At 50.7% G+C, this 20839-nt stretch overlaps 1 protein-coding gene and 1 long non-coding RNA gene across 2 annotated transcripts; one reads left to right on the forward strand and one right to left on the reverse strand.

Moving 5' to 3' along the window:
• Positions 1-168: 168 nt before the first annotated feature.
• Positions 169-19907, forward strand: RSPH6A (radial spoke head 6 homolog A). Its single transcript, XM_045531390.1, has 6 exons — positions 169-830; positions 3201-3438; positions 5481-6242; positions 7687-7831; positions 8205-8322; positions 19517-19907. The coding sequence occupies exons 1-6, from the start codon at positions 169-171 to the stop codon at positions 19752-19754; spliced, it is 2163 nt and encodes a 720-aa protein (XP_045387346.1). The 3' UTR covers positions 19755-19907.
• On the reverse strand, positions 10260-18098 carry LOC123623938. The gene is made up of 3 exons (XR_006730043.1): positions 17862-18098; positions 12326-12439; positions 10260-11582 (listed from the first exon to the last, which is right to left on the reverse strand). It is a non-coding gene; the product is annotated as an uncharacterized LOC123623938 (long non-coding RNA).
• Positions 19908-20839: the final 932 nt, after the last annotated feature.

A 20839-nucleotide genomic window follows, 5' to 3' on the forward strand; every position in this document is an offset into this window, starting at 1 on the left:
CAGAAACGACCCCCATCCCCACCCCCGGTGCTGCGTCCCCGTGCGCCGCCCCTGGTAGCGGCCCGCCCCCCCGCGGTCCTTAGAAACCGGCAACGCTAGCGCGGCGGCTGCCGGGCGTGTGCCTGTCTGCAAGCCTTCCTGCCAGAAGTCTGCGCCCGCTTTCGAACCATGGGGGACCCACCGCCCCACCCTGAGCCCCCTTCCCAGGAACCCGCGACCCGGAGGGGTTCCCAGGTCTCCGAGTCTAGCCGGGAGCAGATTCAGCTCCCGGCAGCCGTCCCCCAGGAGGGGGTGCCTCAGACGCCGCTCGACGTCCAGATCCGTCAGGGTTCCCTGATGGGCCAGGCCAACTTCCCGGGCTGGTCACAGTGGGGCAGCCTACCCCAACAGGAGAACATGCCGATGTTCCCGCCCGACGCAGCCCGGGTGGGCGACATGGAGTACTCACCCATGAACATGGGCTTCCCCCGGGAGTTCCAGACCCTGCCTTATATGGATGGAAGCAGGATCCAGGGCGCCGACGAAACCAGCCTAATACTGCAGCAGCTACAGCAGGACCAAGGCAACCTCTTCCAGCAACTGGAGTCTGCCTACCAGGACCCCCGGGGCAACTTCTTGGACCACTTCTACCAGAGAGATGCCCAGCACTTATATGAAGGCTACCAGCACGGGCCATACATAAGGGACGAGCCTGGCCTGCACTTCACACCCTCTGAGCTGGGCTTCCCGCCCTACAGTACAGAGGTGCCCGAGCCAGAGCCTCGGCAGCTGGCCGTGCAGAACGCAAAGGCCTACCTGCTGCAGACCAGCGCCAGCTGCCCCCTCAGCCTGTGAGATGGGGTGGAGAGGGGGGAGTGTGGGGGACCCAGGCCCTGCCTTAGCCAGACAAGGGATTGCCCCTTACGGAAAACCAGTGACTGCTCTGGGCATCTAACTCAGCTAGGACACCGGGCATAAACACTAATAATACTAGCATTTACTTACCAGACACGTGCCAGCACTTCATACACTGACACCTAATTCTCGCAGCTGAGATTAGCACATCCACTGTCCCTATTTTACAGAGAAGCAGACCGAGACACAAAGACGTTAGGTCGCTTATCCAAGACTACACAGCTAGCTAGGATGTGGCCGAGTCAGGACGGAAGAACAAGTGATTTGGCTTGAGGCCCTCTTCTTACCCACTAAAGTTTCCTGCTTGAGGAAGCTACTTGCCAAAGCCTCTTAGCTGGAGTCACAATGCACTACTCTCAGCCTGCATTAGGTATTCTTGAAGCCCACGTTGTAGGAGAATGGACAAGAAACATAAAAGCGTAGGGTGAAGGTTAGGGCTAAGGTGAAAATAAGGCAGAGTAAGAGGGATAGGGAGAGCATGTTAAATAGCGGAAGGTCAGGGAAGGCCTCTGAGGAGGTGACATTTGATCGGAGCCTGAAGGATGTGAGGTAGGGCACCTTGCAGCTGGACGAAGAATGATCCTGGCGTAGGGCACAGCACATGCAAAGGCTGCGAGGCTGGCTGTGTTTGAGAAACAATGAGGAGAGGCTGATATGTCTGGAACCAAGGTGGAGAGAGGGAGAGTGGAAGGAAATGAGGTTGATTAAGCAATGGGTTTTGCCAAAGCACAAAGCTGACCCCGTCCCTCCAATGCTCAGAGCCTGCTGTGGCTCCCCATTGCCCTCAGGAGGAAGTTCAAGCTCCTCACCACAGCCTTCAAGATCCTGTATCGTTCAGCCCTGCCCACTGTGCAAACGTCATTTATAGTCACTACCTGCTCTTTCCTTAGATCAGAATTAAGCACTTGCTGTTCCTCAACAAGTTCCAGCTCTTGGGACCTTCAAGGTCTCTTCTGGAAAAGCCCTCTCCAAAGCCTCACCTCTTCTTACCCTTCTCAACTACAGTGATAAAGAGGTTTCCTAACCTGGTTTCACATGCTGACTATGCTAGCATTGTGTGACCTCATGACCTTAACTTTTCTAAGCTCAGTTTCCTCCTCTGGAGAGTGGTGATCATAATTGTTCCTCTGATGTGTGGTTGTGGGGAGGATTCAACATTACTCTCAAGTACCCGGCTTGGTGCCTGGCTTAGGTGCATGGAAACCATTGCGATTATATTATCACTCTGGCCTTTTTTCCTGTGCAATTCCCCTCCCTCACTCCACTCCAGCCACACTGAACCTTCTCTGTGTTCCTCCAATATGCCAGGCACACTCCCTTCCCAAGGCCTTTGCACATTTCCAGTTGTGTCATCTGCAAACCGTGACAATTTCCCTGGTTCCTTTCCAATCCGTATATCTTTTATTTCTTTTTCATGCTTTATTGCATTGGCTGTGACCGCCAGTACAGTACTAAATAGAAGTGGTGAAAGCAGGCGTCCTTGTTCCCAGACTCATAGGGGAATTTATTCAGTATTTCCCTGTTATGTTTGGTGTGTGCTGTAGGTTACTTGTGGCTACCTTTTATAAGACTACTTAAAAATTACCTTCTATTCCTAGTTTGTTACAAGTATTTTTAACAGTATTTGTAAATTTTTTAAATTGCTAGTTGGACATTATCAATTTCTCTGCAGCTGAAGTGATTTCCTTTAACATTAACATGTTAAACCTGATGAATTATTCTGTCAATCCAGTCCTGCATTCCTATTATTAGCCCAATTTAATCATGCTGTGTCATCCTTTTTAGAAATTGCTGGGGGCCACTTGCTAATATTTTGCTTAGGATTTCAGCATCCATATTCCTAAATGAGATTGGCCTGCAGTTTTCCTTTCTCCTAGTGTCTTTGAGTTTTGGTATCAAGATTATGTTAGACTCATATAATGTCTTGGGACCTATGCACCTGCTGTTCCTCTGACTGAGTCACTGTTCCTCCTCCAAGCTGCATGGTGTGTCCCTTCATTTGATTCAGATCCCAGCTTAAATATCACCTTGGTGAGGGCTTCCCTGGCCTCCCTATTTAAAATCGCACACCTTCTCCCACCCCTGACACTGCCAGTCCCCAAGCCCTGCTTTGTCTCCCTAGAAATTACCACCCCATGCCTGACACACTTTGTATCTTGCATGTTTAATTAATGTCCGTCTCCATCCCCGGTGAGCTCCCTCAGGGCAGGGGCCTTTTCTGTGTCCTACTGTGTCCCCCACACCAGGCACAGGGCTCCCTGAACTGAGTGATGTCCCCCACCTCCCACTCCCTCCGCGGGAGGCAGGTATGAGCACCTGGTGAACCTGCTGACCAAGATCCTGAACCAGCGGCCCGAGGACCCCTTGTCCATCCTGGAGTCGCTGAACCGCACCACGCAGTGGGAGTGGTTCCACCCCAAGCTGGACACGCTGCGGGATGACCCCGAGATGCAGCCCACCTACGAGATGGCGGAGAAGCAGAAGGCGCTGTTCGTGCGCAGCGGAGGCGGTGCCGAGGGCGAACAGGAGATGGAGGAGGAGGTGGTGAGTGAGCCAGCGGGGACAGGCGGGCACACAGCCTGCCCTGGGGCCTGGAGGTGAAGGGCAGCAACCCACGACCGGGGCACGAGCGCGGCTTCAGCCCTGCGAAGGGGGTGGGGCCAGGTGGCCGAGGGCCGGGAGGCCAGCAAAGGGGCTCGGGGTTTCTCCTGAGGCCTTGGAGCCCCTGGAAGTGTTTGAAGCAGAGGACGGGCGGGTCAGCTCTGCTTTTTAGAAAGCGGACTTCGGCTGCCACGTGGGGGTGAAGGCTGGTCTCTCCTCCCACCCCTGGACTCCTCCCTCCTGGTAATAATTCTGCCCTGCAGATGTTTTCTATGAAACCCACTGCCCCCTGGAGTCTCTCAGCACTTGAATCAAATCGCTCCCTTTCCCCCGGCCTCAGTTTCCCCATGTATAAGTTGAGATCCGCTAAGAACTCCTCCACCCATGGCTCACGAACGTTGTACCATCCTCACAATACGGGTACTTTTTGGCTTACCGGGGGCTCAAGTCCCCATAAGCCCAACAAAAGTTGAAACTACCATAGGTCAAAAACGCGTTTGATACCCGGATAATCCCATCCTTAAAGTCGGAAATCAGAAGTCCAACCATCGTAAGTTGGGGACTTAATGTCACGATCCCATGTTTCCAGAATTGGACCATGCATAAAATTTGGGGGAAGTGTTCTTTCGCTCGCTCAACAAATGTTTGTTGTGTACTCTTCATAATAATTCTGACGCCTCCTAAGGCCCCTGCTAAGAGCTTTAGGAGCGCTGTCTCCTTTCATCCCTGAAACAACCCTATAAGGCAAGTGCTGTACGTGATTCCCATTTTATGGAGGAAGAAACTGAGGCTCAGAGGGCACGACGCTAGGAAGTGCCGCGGACAGGACTAGGAAGGCAGGACCATGACTTCCAAAGCCGGTGCTGTAACCTCTACCCCATATGCAGGTGCTGATGTCGCTCTGTGCTTGCCTCTATGCTGCCGAGATTCTAGCAACAGTGGGATGGGATAGTGGGAGAATGCAGGAGCCACAATATGACAAATGAATGGGTCCTTGGGTGAGCCGATAGTCATGTGAGCAAAAGGACGGCTTTTTACATTTAAATTTCAGACCGCCATTTTCACCTTCAACAGTCCCACCCCCTTGGAAATGCATCCCCACCAAAGCCAAGTCCTTGATGGTCCCGCCCACTTAGAACACATCCCCTCAAAAGCCCCGCCCTGTTGAAATTCCATGCCTTGGGAGCTCCGCCCCCTTAGGAAGCCTAGTCCCTGGAGGCCACCCTCTTAAAACGCCTAGCTGGAGGCCGAGAGCAGTGGCTCAGGCCTATAATCTTGGCACTCTGGGAGGCCGAGGCGGGTGGATCGCTCGAGGTCAGGAGTTCCAGACCAGCCTGAGCAAGAACGAGACCCTGTCTCTACTAAAAATAGAAAGAAATTATCTGGCCAACTAAAAATATATATAGAAAAAAATTAGCCGGGCATGGTGGTGCATGCTTGTAGTCCCAGCTACTTGGGAGGCTGAGGCAGTAGGATCGCTTAAGCCCAGGAGTTTGAGGTTGCTGTGAGCTAGGCTGACGCCACGGCACTCACTCTAGCTGGGCAACAGAGCCAGACTCTGTCTCAAAAAAAAAAGTAAAAAATTAGCTGGGCGTGGTGGCAGGCACCATAGGTAAGGCAACCCAACAATGCCCCAGGGACCAAGCAGCTTTCACCTTTCAGCTTCCCCACCATCAGGGTGTAGGAGTTTGTCTCCCATGCGTTGCCTCATGGCCCCAAAACAGCTGCTGTGGCTTTAGGTCTCACATCCCCGTTCCAGGCAGGAAGAAGAGGGAATGATGAAGGGCAAAACATCTTCTCCTTGTGTGGTTTTGCCTTTTCTTTTCCATCAAGGAACATTGTCCCCAAGGACTTCCCCTACATCTCTCGTGCCAGAACTGAGTTTCAGAGCGTTTTAGGTCTCTTGACTCTAGAACAGTCTACAGGGGCCAGGCTGGAGAGCAGGGCTTCAGCCTTCCTCCCTCCGTCCCACCCACCCTCGGCAGGCGGAGACGGCGGTGCCCAACGTCATGGAGGCGGCCTTCTACTTCCAACAGGCGGGCGTGGGCCTGAGCTCGGACGAGAGCTTCCGCGTCTTCCTGGCCCTGAAGCAGCTGGTGGACCAGCAGCCCATCCACACGTGCCGCTTCTGGGGCAAGGTCCTGGGGCTCAGCCGCAACTACCTGGTGGCCGAGGTGGAATTCCGGGAGGGCGAGGAGGAGGAGGGGGAGGAGGAGGGGGAGGAGATGATGGAGGGCGGTGAGGCCATGGAGGCGCACCTGGAGGAGGAGGGCGAGGAGGACGAGGAGAAGGTCGCCGACATGGTCCCCAAGCCCACGTGGAAGCCGCCGCCCGTCATCCCCAAGGAGACCCGCTCGGGCACCAACAAGTACCTGTACTTCGTGTGCAACGAGCCGGGCCGGCCGTGGACGCGGCTGCCCCACGTCACTCCGGCCCAGATCGTGCACGCCCGAAAGATCAAGAAGTTCCTCACCGGCCACCTGGACGCGCCGGTCATCAGCTACCCGCCCTTCCCGGGCAACGAGGCCAACTACCTGCGGGCCCAGATCGCCCGCATCTCGGCCGCCACGCAGATCAGCCCGCTCGGCTTCTACCAGTTTGGCGAGGAGGAAGGTGATGAGGAGGAGGAGGGCGGCGCCGGGCGCGACTCCTACGAGGAGAACCCCGACTTTGAGGGTATCCCGGTGCTGGAGCTGGTGGACTCCATGGCCAACTGGGTGCACCACACGCAGCACATCCTGCCGCAGGTGAGGACGAGGCTGGGGTGTGGCCCGGCAAGAACCGTATCAATCTCTTACCTTCTGCCAGGCATTGGCCTGAATAATACGTATTCGCCATCCATCCACCCATGCCTTCCTTCCTTCATTCCGCAGACATGGGCACATAGTCCTCTCAGAAACCTTTGGGGCCAGATGCATTTTGGAGCTCACAGTTATTCAGGTTTTAAAAAGGTGGCTTGGTGCACGTCCCATACAGTGCGTGACACCTCCAGCAAGGGCAGCGGCTGCTGCCGGTGTCCAACGCGTCACCATTTCTGCGGCAAAACTGAGTAAGCTCTCAGCGGCTCAGGTCCGGGTGCTGCCAAATGACTTCAGAAAAAACTTTGGGTTTTCAAAGCTTTTGGGATTTTCAAATTGTTAGAAAAGAGATTATGGACCTGCCTTGATTAAGTGCTTAGTGTGTCCTAATGAGGGACCTGGATGCACCCTGGTCATATATTTATAGTCATATAGTTATTCACTCAAAGAAGCACCTGCTGTGTGCTACGAACTCCCCATTCATTCATTCAATGGTTATTGACTCTACAATGTTTTATTGAGTCCAAATAACTCCTTTTGAAATTACTACAACCATCATGCCCATTTCATAGTTGATAAAATGGAGGTTTGTTGTATGTGGTGAACTTACGCCCATTCATTCATTCAACAAACATTGGCATTTGAGTATCTTATGTAACCCAACAACAATCCAATGGGAGGCCAGGCAAGGTGGCTCACGCCTATAATCCTAGCACTCTGGGAGGCCAAGGCGGGAGGACCGCTTGAGGTCGGGAGTGTGAGACCAGCCTGAGCAAGAGCGAGACCCCGTCTCTACTAAAAATAGAAAAACTAGCCAGGCGTGGTGGCGCCTGCCTGTAGTCCTAGCTACGCGGGAGGCTGAGGCAGGAGGATCGCTTGAGCCCAAGAGTTTGAGGTTTCTGTGAGCTAGGCTAACGCCACAGCACTCTACTCAGGGCAACAGAGTGAGACTCTGTCTCAAAAAAAAAAAAAATCCAGTGAGAGAGGCACCCACGATGCCCCCATTTCACAGATGAGCAAACAGAGGATCACATGGGCTGCAAATATAGCTGTACAAGGGCAGGGATTTGGGGGTCTCTTTTCTCAAGGGTGTATCCCCAGCACCTAGAGCAGTGCCTGCATATGGTAGGTGCTCATTAAATATGTGATGAATAAATCAATGAGTGAATGAACATGTGAGTGGGGTCACACAGTCAGTGGGAGGCAGGGGTCCCCACCTCAGTGCAACAGCTCTCGCCTCTTACCTGTGTGACTAACCCTACTCTCCTGCCCATACCTGGGTCCCTGGGGACAGGGCCAGTACTCCAGTGTCCTGCCTGGCCCTTCTTCTCCCAGGGTGCAGGCTGGGCTCTGTCCCCTGGGGGTACCACCTGACCTTCCCCCCCACCCTCAGGGCCGCTGCACCTGGGTGAACCCTTTGCAGAAGACAGAGGAGGAGGAGGAGCTGGGAGAGGAGGAAGAGAAGGCAGATGAGGGGTTGGAGGAGGTGGAGCAGGAGGTGGGGCCCCCACTGCTGACGCCGCTGTCAGAGGATGCAGGTAAGGGTCCTCCTCATCTTGCACACCTGCCAGGTGAGGGCTGGGATAAAACAGAGAGGCTGGGTACCCAGCACTGCAGCAGGTGTGCTGCAGACATTGTCACCAGGCCTCACTGCCACCCTGCCAGGGAGGTGAGATGAATATCCCCATGTCCTGGGTGCAGTCCCTGAGGCTCAGACAGGGAAGTGGTTTGCCCGGGGGCACACGGGGAGACGGTGGTACGGAGCCAGGGTTCAAACACTGAAGCCCATGTTATTAGTCGTTGCAGTTGTCTTCGTGCCCCCTTCCCTCTTTGCTCCCTCCCTTCCCTCAGGGGCTGTGCAGGGCATGGGGACCCTCTGACCTTGCTGCCCCTCTCGTCCCCCCACTGCAGAAATCATGCACATGTCAGCGTGGACCGCCCGCCTGTCCTGCACCCTCTGCCCACAGTACTCCGTGGCCATCGTGCGCTCCAACCTCTGGCCGGGGGCCTACACCTATGCCAGCGGCAAGTAGGTCTTCTCCCAGTCGCTCCCAGCAGGCAGTCTGTTAGGACTTCTTCAGAGTCTGGTCGGGCTGGGCACCCCTAGGGTAGGCAGGGACCCCCTTCAGGAAGCCCCCAGGACTGATCCCTCACTCAGCTCCCAGGGGTTCCACAGGGACTAAAATGAGAAATCCCAGACCAAGGATGTGAGCCCCTTGGATGAGAGAATGGAGGATCAGAGAGGGGAAATGACTGGCCCAGGGTCACACAGCTCTTGTGGCATTCAAACCTGGATCTTCTGCCCCCTGACTACAGGGACAAGAGTCTAGTCTCTGGAAAATTCTTCCAATTTGAAGAGTCTTCTTTCTATGGGACAGAAATCTTCCCCATCAGGATGCCCCACCAGTTGCTCCAAAGAGGATGGCAAGCCGCAGTCACCCTGCCTGCCTCCCGCCCCCGCTACACACTCCCCACAGTCCCTCTGCAACCTGGGTCGCTGGGCGTCCTGAGAGCTCGTCTGGAGCCTGGCGATGGGTGCACTTACCAGCTCTGTCCACCAGATGGCGCGACGATATTTCATAGAGTCTCCTTTTCCACCTCGCATGCAAATACTAACCAGGCCCGACCCTGCTTAGCGTCCAAGATCAGAGGAGATAGGGGTGCGTTCAGGGTGGTATAGCCATAGATAGGCTCCTTTTTAATCTCAATGAGAACCCGGGCTGCCTCCTATATGATTCACAGTCACAGTCGTAGTGGGATTTTATGTAATCTTGATACTTTAGCACATTCTTTTTTTTTTTTTTTTTTTTTTTTGAGTCAGAGTCTTGCTCTGTTGCCCAAGCTCGAGTACCGTGGCGTCAGCCCAGCTCACAGCAACCTCAAACTCCTGGGCTCAAGCGATCCTCCTGCCTCAGCCTCCCGGGTAGCTGGGACTACAGGCATGCGCCACCATGCCCGGCTAATTTTTCTATATATATATATATTTTTTTTTTTAACTGTCCATATAATTTCTTTCTATTTTAACACATTCTTGATGATTATTTTTTTTCTTCTCTGGAAGCTGGGAAGAGGCACGTTTGCTTTTGCCAACTCCCTTCTTATGACCATATCCTAATTGGCCAACATCCCTCTGAAAAAGACCCAAACTTGGAGCTCCACTCACCTATCCATCCTCCACCTCCCCCACCTACCTGTCTATCCACGTACCCACCTATCCATCCACTCACCCACCCAGCTACCCTCCCGTCCACCACCCAGTCGCCCATCCATCCACCAATCATCCATCCATCCCTCTATTTTTTTTCTTTATAAAAGACTCTTGAATGTCACTATTTACCGGCTCTGTGTGCTGCCCCAGGCCCTTTGCTGAAGACAAGTATGGATCTTGTCCCTGGAGCAGACTGAGGAAGCACAGGCATTAATCTTATAGCACTCCCCCCACCCCTCTGGCCAAACGTCCTGTTACAAACAGGCACCACTGCAGGCATTTTGGTCTAATTTGCTTACTGTTGTGTCCCCAGCACCGGGACCACGTTATTTATGTCCAACATAAATAAAGTATGAGCCACATATGTAATTTTAAATTTTCTAGTAGTAATAATAGCAGTAGTAATTTTCCTGTTCAAAAAGTAAAACTAGGCCAGGCATGGGTGCTCACGCCTGTAATCCTAGCAATCTGGGAGGCCGAGGCGGGAGGATCGCTTGAGGCCAGGAGTTCAAGACTAGCCTGAGCAACATAGTGAGACCCCCCATCTGTACTAAAAATAGAAAAATTAGCTGAGTGTGGTGGTGTGCGCCTGTGGTCTCAGCTACTCAGGAGGCTGTGGCAGAAGGATCGCTTGAGCCTGGGAGTTTGAGGTTACAGTGAGCTATTGTCCCGACCCACAGGACTGTCAACGCGAACCCTGGAAGAGGGAGTGGGAATTGGGGGGACAAGAGACGCGAGAAGTGGAGACAAGACAGGAGTCTGATCAAGTCTCATTTATTGTACGCTGAATAGCAGGTTATATAGGTCAGCAAGGCGGGAAAGGAAAAGGGCGGGGTAAGGCCAAACCGCAAAGCGGCCATTAAGCAAGGTGGGAAGTGTCAGCTTCTCCCACAGTGGAACTGACTGTGCTGCTGCTTGTGGAGTGGAAAACTAGTGAGCTCAGGCGTCAGAGGCAATGCTGTAGCCGGGCCTCAAGGCTCCGGACAGGTCCCCCTTTTTTATTATTTTTAATGCCGAGAGGGTTCCCCTCGGGGACTGTGCCTGTCTTAGGTTGTCGAGTCTTAGGAAACCACCCGTACCCGTCATCGGTCGATAGTCCTCAGAGCGACTAAGACCTGTCTTAGGTTGCTGTGGTTTAGACCCAATCTTACCCGTCTTTGGCTGTCCAGTCCAGCTTGCAGGGAGGTGGCCGACAATGTGTCATATCTTATTTCACGACAAGCATGAGCCACCCTGTTCGTTCATCTCAAGGCGATGATAATGGACCCGTATAGGCTTAGCCTGAATGGCCTCAACCTGTTGTTTAATGAATGCCATGAGCTTGTTAAGCAACAAAGGTGCCAGTGTAAGGAGGAGCAGCAGGGTAATGAGGGGACCCCAAAACGGTAAGAGGTAGGGTAAGAGTCCATTTAATCCGGTCCAGAATGGGTTGGCCGCCATCTCCTTTCTTCACCGTTCTAGGTCATCTTGTAGTTGTTTAATCTTGTCTGTGACGACTCCAGATTTGTTTGCATAGAAGCAACATTTCTCCTGTAAAGCCAAACAGATGCCTCCCTGCTCTGCTGTAGGTAGGTCTAAGCCCCTTCTATTTTGTAGCACTACCTCAGCCAAGGAGTCCATCTGGTCCTGTAGGTCCTGGATAGTGTCTGAAAGGATCTGAACATCTGAGATTAGCTGTCTGGATAGTTTGGTGTATTGGGTGAGGGAGACGCCCAGGCCTGTAGCTCCAGATGCTACGGCGGTAGTTACTCCCAAACCTACAAGCAGCGGGATTAGCTGCACTGCTCTTTTGGACCTTCCTATGATGTGATCTACGGTAGGAATGGGAACAGGTTCATCTCCAGGGATGATGTCTATGTCTGGAAAGAGGTAAGTGACCGCACACCTGCCTGTCCAGTTCCCAGGCAATAGGGTGTAAGCCCTATTGCTACCGCAGACAAAAACTGTACCATTTGGAGCACATAAAGGACCCGTAGCATTAAACGCTTCGCTGCAGTTGGCAAAGCCGGCCATACCTCATCAGTGCTGTTGACGGATGGGGAATAGACACAGGGGAAGCCGGAGAACTGTACGGGCTGAACCTGCAGGGGGGAAATCGGTAAGCAAGACCTGTTTTCCGAATGGTAATCTGAGGGAAATGAAGAATAGTTGTTGTAAGGTACAGCGAGGGGAATGGGGTACGTCTGTCACACACAAAGCCAGCAGCCCTGAGCATAGGAAGAATTTGAAGCATTAAGCCAGGCATAAGTGGTTACAAGTATCTCAAAGGTCCGAGGGTCAAGCCCCACGTTGCCCCTGGCCTTAGGCAAAGCCAGAGGGTGATAATGGAGTTCAGGATAAGAACTTTTACGTAATTCCTCAATTTTCTTTTGTACTATGATCTCCCTAACCAAGTCCTATGGGCCATCGGAGACATGAACGGGCGGCGTTCTGTGCCAACACACAGGTTTTCCTACTTTACTGGAACAAGAGGCCTGTGCATACTTGTTCATAGTCCCTAGGACCTGGGACCCGGTCCCCCAATCACCTCCAAAGGTCCCTGAATATTCTCTCTCTAGGGTGGTAGTGAAGTATGTTTTGTTACCCGAGGTGCATTCCTGATATGAGGAATAACAGGAACTGTGCATAGCCTCATGGAAGGACGTGCACTCTGCGGGGCACAGTCCAGGACGCCCACTGTCGGAGGGGAGAGGTGTTGGTGTTCGAACACACTCCCACCCGGGAGAGGTGGACTGATAGGCAGTATGAGTGCCACAAGCCACAGTGGAGATGACAGTGGTAGGTGGGGAGAACACATACCCTCTAGTGCAATCACAAGGCTTACCAAGTTTCTGTCGCAGTTTTTGAGCAGCTCTAGGGTCATCGAAACCAGCATGGATTCTGGGCATGGGGTAATGCAGGATTGTAAGGCACAGGAGCATCCTGACAGGAATCATCTCTGGAATAAGAGAGAAAGGATATTCTCAGGGAGAGGCTTCGTCCCTGGATTGTTTGTTATAGTCAACTTGTCTTACCAGCCGTTCCGGCAACCATTGGGCCACGTCATGCTCCCGAGAAAAAATGCAGGCCGAGCCCCTACCCCAAACCAGTACTGGGTCCGGGCCATGCCACGTATTATCCAATGGATCTCTCCACTTAACCATGGCGAATTGTTTTTGAGACTCAGGATGCCAGAAGCGGTCTGCAGCGGATTTTCCATGGACATCCAATTTTAAAAAATTTAGAATAAAGAGAGCATGACTCAGAATGTTTCTAGGGAAGCCTTTTGTGGGGTACCATTCCCCCTTTTTTATTTTTTCAATGGTGGTTTTTAAGGACAGGTGAGCCCGTTCGACCATTCCTTGGCCCTGCGGGTTGTACAGAATTCCCATGACGTGTTTTATTTGTAATTTGGAACAAAATTCTTGAAAGGCCTTTGCTGTATAGCCAGGACCATTGTCCGTTTTGACTTGGCTGGGAATTCCTAAGACAGAAAAACAGTGTAAGAGATGTGCTATGATGTGTTTGGTGGCCTCTCCTGTCTGAAGGGTTGCACATATAAATCCACTGTATGTGTCTATACATACATGGATGAATTTTAAGTTGCCAAACTCTGTATAGTGAGTGATGTCCATCTGCCAAATCAGGTTGGGGACAAGGCCTTTAGGGTTGACTCCCAGGTGGGGGACTGGCGAGTGCGTCACACAAGTGACACACTGTTTAACAATTTGACGAGCTTGCTCCCTAGTTATTTTATACATTAGTCTTAGAGATTGAGCATTTAAATGATGTAAAGCATGAGCGGTTTGGGCCTGTTGCAGGCCTTGCGACACGACTGTGGCCGCAGTTTTTGTGGCTGTATCGGCTATCTCATTGCCTTGGGCTAGGGGTCTGGGTAGGCCTCAATGGGCTCTAATGTGTCCTAGGAAAAAGGGGGCTGTTCTCTTTTGAATGAGTCTTTGGCAGTGTAAAAATAAAGCAGCAGTCTCTGATACATGGTTGATTTGGGCCACAGTCTCTAGGAGAGGCCCTGAATGAGCAAGATAAGCACTATCTGTATAAACATTGAGCGCTTGGTCTGGAAAAGCTGATAGGACAGCGATTATGGCGTGCAGTTCTATCAATTGAGCCGAGGTAAATTTGGTCTGGAATTTAACTGTCTTGTCTGCAAAGGTGTAGGCAGCGATCCCCGTAGATGACCCATCAGTGAATACCAGTAATGCATCTTTCAGAGGTTCTGTACTAACAATATGGGGGAACACGAAAGCGTGCAGCTTGCAAAATTGGACAATTTTGTTTGGCGGGTAATGGTTGTCTATCTCACCAGCATAGGAGGCACAGGCTATTGGCCATGCCACAGAATTTTGCAAGAGCCAATGAATCTGTGGCCGGGAGTAGGGCTGTATAATTTTTGAGGGCTCTATGCCAAAGTATTTACGGCTATTTTCCCTTCCTAGAATAATCAGCTCTGCCACAGCATCGTAATAGGGTAGCAAGACCTTTTTGGGAGAGGAGGGCAAATGGATCCACATAATGGGATCATCTTGCCAGAATAGGCCAGTGGGTGTCAGTGCTGTATTGAAAAGAATAAGTGTCAAGGGCTGCGAATAATTTATATTAGTGACAAATTGAGCAGCAATGGCATCCTCCACCCGCTTGAGCGCGCTCTGTGCTTTCTTAGAGATTGACCTGGGAGACCTAGGATTGGGGTCCCCTTTTAAAATATCAAATAGGAGCTTTAGTTCACCTGTGGTTATTTTTAAATAAGGTCGGAGCCAATTTATATCTCCTAGAAGCTTTTGAAAATCATTGAGTGTCTTTAATTGGTCCCTACGAATGACAGCCTTTTGGTTAATGATTTTTGGTCCATTAATCTGGAAGCCCAGATAGGTGTATGGGTCTTGTAACTGTACCTTTTCGGGGGCTATTTGTAGCCCGGCCATTGCCAACTCTTGTTTGAGCTGGGCAAAGCATTGTAAGACTTGTTCTCCTATTTACCCTGCAATCAAGATATCATCCATATAGTGTATAATATACATTTCCTTCCAGAGGTCTCTGACTGGCTGTATTGCTTCAGCTACATATTTTTGACACAATGTTGGACTGTTGGCCATTCCCTGGGGCAACATTTTCCAATGATATCTCTTCATGGGCTCCCTAAAATTTGTGGATGGTATACTGAAAGCAAATCTTTTTTGATCTGCAGGGTGCAAAGGAATCATAAAAAAGCAGTCCTTAAGATCTATAATAATTTTGAAGTATCCCTGAGAGATTGCCACAGGGGAAGGTAGCCCCGGCTGTAGCGCCCCCATGAGCACCATGGTGGCATTTACAGCTCTCAAATCCTGTAATAGCCTCCATTTGCCAGATTTTTTCTTAATGACAAATATAGGGGTGTTCCAGGGGGAAGTGCTTTCTGTTATATACCCTGCTTTTAACTGTTCCTGCACTAACTGTTGGGCAGCCATCAGTTTGTCAGTACTCAGGGGCCATTGATCAACCCAGACAGGTTCGTCTGATTTCTAAGTTATGGGATCAGCGTGCCTACGGGGTGCAGGTATGTCAATGGCCGAAATCAAAAATTTCCAAGGCCCTTTCTGTCTAACTGTCCCAAAGCTGAGATCGGCTGCAAGATGCCGTCTTCCTTTTTCCCCAACCCTTTTCCAGGGCTATAGCCCTGAGCTAACATCTGTGCAGTAACTATATCATTAGGACTGCACATCATGATTTTCATTTGGGAGAGGAGATCCCTGCCCCAGAGGTTAACTGGTAATTGAGGTATGATAAACGGCTTAATGAGGCCTGAGTTATTTTCTTTATCTCTCCAGGTGAGATATTTAGAACTTTGTCTAGGGTTATTACTCTGTCCAATTCCTCTTAGATTAGTCATAGTCTCTGAAGTGGGCCAATTAGGGGGCCAATCCTCCTGCCTAATAATGGTCACATCAGCTCCTGTGTCTATCAATCCGGTAAATGACTTACCGTCCAACCATAAGGTTAGGGTGGGTTTTTGGTCAGTAATGGGCTGCACCCAATACACATTTGAAGACCCGAAGCCCTCAGCCCCTCTTGTAGGGTGTTGGCTTTTATTATCAGTACTGACTAATGGCAGTAATATTAGCTGTGCTATTCTTTCTCCCTGGGGAATGGTGATGATGTTGTTGACGGCTTTGGCCATAAGCTTAATTTCCCCAGTGTAGTCACTATCAATTACCCCTGGGTAGATTTGTAGACCCTTCATAGTGACACTACTTCTTCCAAGGATCAATCCAAAAGTATCTGGGGGCAGGGGACCATGGACCCCAGTGCCCAGAGCCTGGGCTCCCATCTCAGGAGTTAATACTGTGTGGGAGGTGGAACAGAGGTCCAGTCCTGCACTCCCTGGGGTTGCTCTACTAAGGTCTGAAATGGATTGTTGCTGCTGGGCAGGACAAAGCTTACTGCCCCAAATGCTTGTGTCGGGGCCTGGGGCTGGCCCCTCATCCCATTTCCCTGCTGGGGTGGCAGAGAGTTTCCCTGACTATCGGTTTTGGACCAACATTCATTGGCCCAATGTTTTCCTCTTTTGCACCTAGGACAGAGATCCGGAGTTTTTGTGTCAGCGTTCTTGTTGGGGGCCCCCCTGGCAGTCCTTTGTGAAGTGCCCCGACTTGCCACATTTAAAACAGCCCCTTTTATTTTTATCTCTATTATTGAGGAAATCTTTTACTGTTTGTCCACTAAAGGCTGCTGCCATTGCTAGGCCCTGTTGATATGAGGGGCCGATATCCGAACAGAGGCGGATATACCCTGTCAGATCTGTCTTTTTTCTATATGGTCGAATTGCTGCCTGACAGGCCGGATTGGGATTTTTGAAAGCTAGTTGTTTAACATAATCTACACCAGCCTCAACATTACCAAAAATCCTTCCGGCTGTGGTCATGAGCCTGTGGACAAACTCCGCAAATGGTTCGTCAGGCCCTTGTTTGACTCCAGTGAGCGAAGCTCCTGGGTCCCCTTTAACGGGGAGCTTTCTCCAAGCTTTGGTAGCAGCTGCCTGAATTTGTGCAAACAGTCTGGGATCGAACTGCATTTGAGCGTCCGTGCTCGCATAGTTACCGGAGCCGGTTAACATGTCAAAATCCCAGCCATTTCCCGCCTGGAAATTTCTTTTGGCCGTCTCTCTGCAGTTTTCATAGTATTCTGATTTTCAGAGCAGATGATCCCCTCCTGAAAGGGCTGCTCTGACCAGGGTGTTCCAGTCTACAGGAGTGAGCTATTGTTCAGCCACAGATTCTAAGATGGCCATAGTATATGGGGCAGTAGCCCCGTATTGCGAGACAGCTGTTTTTAGTTCCTTTATAACGGTAAAATCAAACCCATTGTGATGTCTCCAAGCCTGTCCCTGTGCATCGGTAGTTTCAGTTACTGGAAAAGCGTCCAAAAGGGAAGCATCCTCTCCCTTAGATATATATTTTTTCCCTTTTGGGACATGCTGCCCAGGCCGCTGAGGTGGGCGGACATTTCCTTGGTCATTCCCCAGATCTGCCACGCTCTCATTCCCCCTTCTTATCTTTTGCAACCTAGCAATTAAGGACTGATGCAGCTCTTCGAGTTTTATCTGTTCCTCAAGCCTCACAATTTTTTCTTTGAGTTACTCTTTAGGGTCTATGGCTGCCATCACCGTGAGTGCGGAAGCCATGTTATAGGGAGGAGGGTATGAGACAGACGGAGGCCAGTCAGGATTATATTTTGCTGCCTCCTCTTCTATTTCGTCCCAGTCCACCTCCGAGGGATCAAGATTATTTTCATTATCATGTTTTTGCAGTTCCCTGCTCACTGGGAACCTTTTAGGCTTTGTACTGCACTGCAAACTCTTCCTCCTTACAGAGGAACATTTGGCCCCCTCCTCCTCTTTATTTTGTGCCAAAGGAACCTCCTGGGTGCCCTTTGCCGGAGGAGCCTTGGCTCCTTCATCATCACTTTCTAAGGAAATAAGATCTATCTCTCCGGCGGGGGTTCTCGGAGATCAGGTTTTGAACAGGATTGTCTTAATAAGTCTTCCGTTTGGGTGATAGCCGCCACTATTTGTGGATAGTCCTCCCTTTTGTCTATTAATTCCTTAATCAAGTTCCAATATGAAAATGCAGTAATGGGAACCTTTTCAGGCCCAAAAGTTCTGTAGTAATCTTGTAAGGCATCTCCTACTCTTTTCCATCTTTTTATATCAATGGTCCCTTCTTGGGGGAACCAAGGACAGGTGTCTTGTATGAAATCAAAAAATTTAAGCAAGTCATAACTTTTAACCTTTACTTCTCGCACCTTTAAAGCCTCCTTCAATTGTTTCACGTAAAGCTGATGCTGACTTAATTCTTGTCCCATGTTCAGATGCTTTCACTTACCTTCGGTTCCAACGTGGCAGGTTCCCGCGGCGACTGAAGGACGCTCTGCTCACTTGTATCGCCGGCCTTTCTTTGCGTCTGTTCCTCACGTTCGACCCTCCTGCCCAGGCCCCACGTTGGGCGCCACTTGTCCCGACCTGCAGGACTGTCCACGCAAACCCTGGAAGAGGGAGTGGGAATTGGGGGGACAAGAGACGAGAGAAGTGGAGACAAGACAGGAGTCTGATCAAGTCTCATGTATTGTACGCTGAATAGCAGGTTATATAGGTCAGCAAGGCGGGAAAGGAAAAGGGCGGGGTAAGGCCAAACCGCAAAGCGGCCATTAAGCAAGGTGGGAAGTGTCAGCTCCTCCCACAGTGGAACTGACTGTGCTGCTGCTTGTGAAGTGGAAAACTAGTGAGCTCAGGCGTCAGAGGCAATGCTGTAGCCGGGCCTCAAGGCTCGGGACAAGCTATGATGATGCCACTGCACTCTACACAGGCAACAGAGTGAGACCCTGTTTCAAAAAAAAAAGTAAAACTAAACAGGCAAAATTAATCTTCATAACATATTTTATCCCAGATATCTAAAATATTATAATTACAATGTGAAATCATAATGTAAAACTTATTAATGAGCTATCTTACCTTCTTTGTTTCATACTGAGTTCTGAGAATCTGGCGTGTACAGTACGTCCCAGTTTGGATGTTAAGTTTGCATTAGAAATGAACCTGTATTCAGACTTCACAACATTTACAGTTGAAAAAGTAGATTCACGTACCCAAGTTGTTCCAGACATACTTAGAAGTTTTTCAATAACTGAATTGAGTATCAGTTTTATTATTTAAGTTGAAACCGCAGCCGGGTGCGGTGGCTCACCCCTGTAATCCTAGCACTCTGGGAGGCCGAGGCGGGTGGATCGCTCGAGGTCAGGAGTTCGAGACCAGCCTGAGCAAGAGCGAGACCCCCGTCTCTACTAAAAATAGAAAGAAATTATCTGGCCAACTAAAAATATATATAGCAAAAATTAGCCGGGCATGGTGGCGCATGCCTGTAGTCCCAGCTACTCGGGAGGCTGAGGCACTAGGATCGCTTAAGCCCAGGAGTTTGAGGTTGCTGTGAGCTAGGCTGACGCCACGGCACTCACTCTAGCTGGGCAACAGAGTGAGACTCTGTCTCAAAAAAAAAAAAAAAGTTGAAACTAATTAAAATTAAGTAAAATTCACTGCACCCAGCACTAGCAGAATACACATTCTTCGCAAGTACACATGGAACATTCTCCAGGATAGACCATATGCTGAGGCATAAAACAAATCTCAATAAAGTTAAAAGGGTTGAAATCGTACAGAGTATGTTCTCTGACCACACTGGAATGAAATTCGAATCAGTAACAGAGGGAAATCTGGGAAATTCACAAACATGTCAAAAGGAAGCAACATACTTCTGAATAACTAATGGATCAAGGGAGAAATCACAAGGGAAATAGACACGGCCTGGCACAGGGTAGGTGCTCAGTAAATGTTTGTTGAATGAACAAGTGAACTGAGAAAGCCAGTGGGCAAATCTCACTCTACCACCCACAACTTTGCAGTCATGCTATGCCTATGCGTCCCACCCTTAAAGTCCAGACTGGGGCCTTTGAGGGAGAATGTGACAGCATCTCATTGCCCTTCCAGAAAGTTTGAGAACATCTACATCGGCTGGGGCCACAAGTACAGCCCTGACAACTTCAACCCGGCCCTGCCAGCCCCCATTCAGCATGAGTACCCCAGTGCCCCGGAGATCATGGAGATGAGCGACCCCACGGTGGAAGAGGAGCAGGCCCTCAAGGCTGCCCAGGAGCAGGCCCTGGCGGCAGCGGAGGAGGAAGAGGAGGATGAGGAGGAAGATGAGGACGAGGACCAGGATGACTGAGGCCTCTGGCCACTCCCCGCAAGCAGGTGGATAGCTGCCTGTCCCTTACACATAGTTCGTATGGATTATATTTTCATTGTTGGTTTGCTTCCTGCCCCTGGGGGGCAGGAGTAGAAGAGGAAGGCAACTGCTCCAAATAAAACTTCCCCATGGTGTTATGGCCAAGTCATTTATTCACTTGTTTGTCACTTTTTTTTGACATGGACTCCAATCCGGGGCTGTTGGTCCCTTTGCGGGGCACAGATATTGCCTGGCAGAGTCTCTCCCACCTGTTTCACTTATTCATTCATCAATCCATTGAACAAATACTGAAGTACCTCCTAGGAGCCCAGCCCTGTGCTGGGGACACAGAGATGTCCAAGCAGCCCCTGCCCTGCCTTCCTGGGGCTCATAGGCCATAGGGAAGACAGACTCTCCCCCAGACAGTGACAACCCCGATGGGGGAGCCTAAAGGACTAACAGAGCTCCTGAGCCAACTCTTAAAGTGTCAACAAAAGAATGGGAAGGGCATTCCAAGCATAGAGAAGAGCATGTGCAAAGACCCAAAGGCAAGAGAGAGTGTGATCTGTTGGGGTATTTTCCCAAACCTCATGTTAGGTGGCACATACTGTGAGTGATTGTGGTGAGAAATGAGATTGAAAAGAGAGGTTGGCATGGGCCAGATCACTCAGGACCTAACTTGACTCTGAGAGCACTAAGGAGCTACAGATGGGTTTTGAGCAGGTGAGGGCCCTGATCATGTTCGTACTTTAGAAAGACCCCTGTAGATGCCAAGTGAAAGGTGGATAGGAGGGGTAAGACAGTAGTTTGGGAGACCAGAGACAAAGCTTATTGGGGGGTGGTGTCTTGGGTAGAAGAGGAGTTTGGACCAGATCCGTAGAGAGGACGAAGGTGGGAAAGAGGAATTCTAATGGCAGAGTGCAAAAGACTTGGGGACTGGAAGTGGGGTCGTGGGAGGTGAGGTGAAGAGAAATGATACAAATCTAGGAAGACACCCAGCTCTGTGGCCTGGTTGACTAAGTGGATGGCAGGGCTGGCCCTAAGACCAGGACACAGGAGAGGAACAGGATTTGGAGTAAGATGTC

This window comes from Lemur catta, chromosome 19 (genome assembly GCF_020740605.2).
Source record: "Lemur catta isolate mLemCat1 chromosome 19, mLemCat1.pri, whole genome shotgun sequence".
In the NCBI taxonomy this organism is placed as follows: Eukaryota; Metazoa; Chordata; class Mammalia; order Primates; family Lemuridae; genus Lemur; species Lemur catta.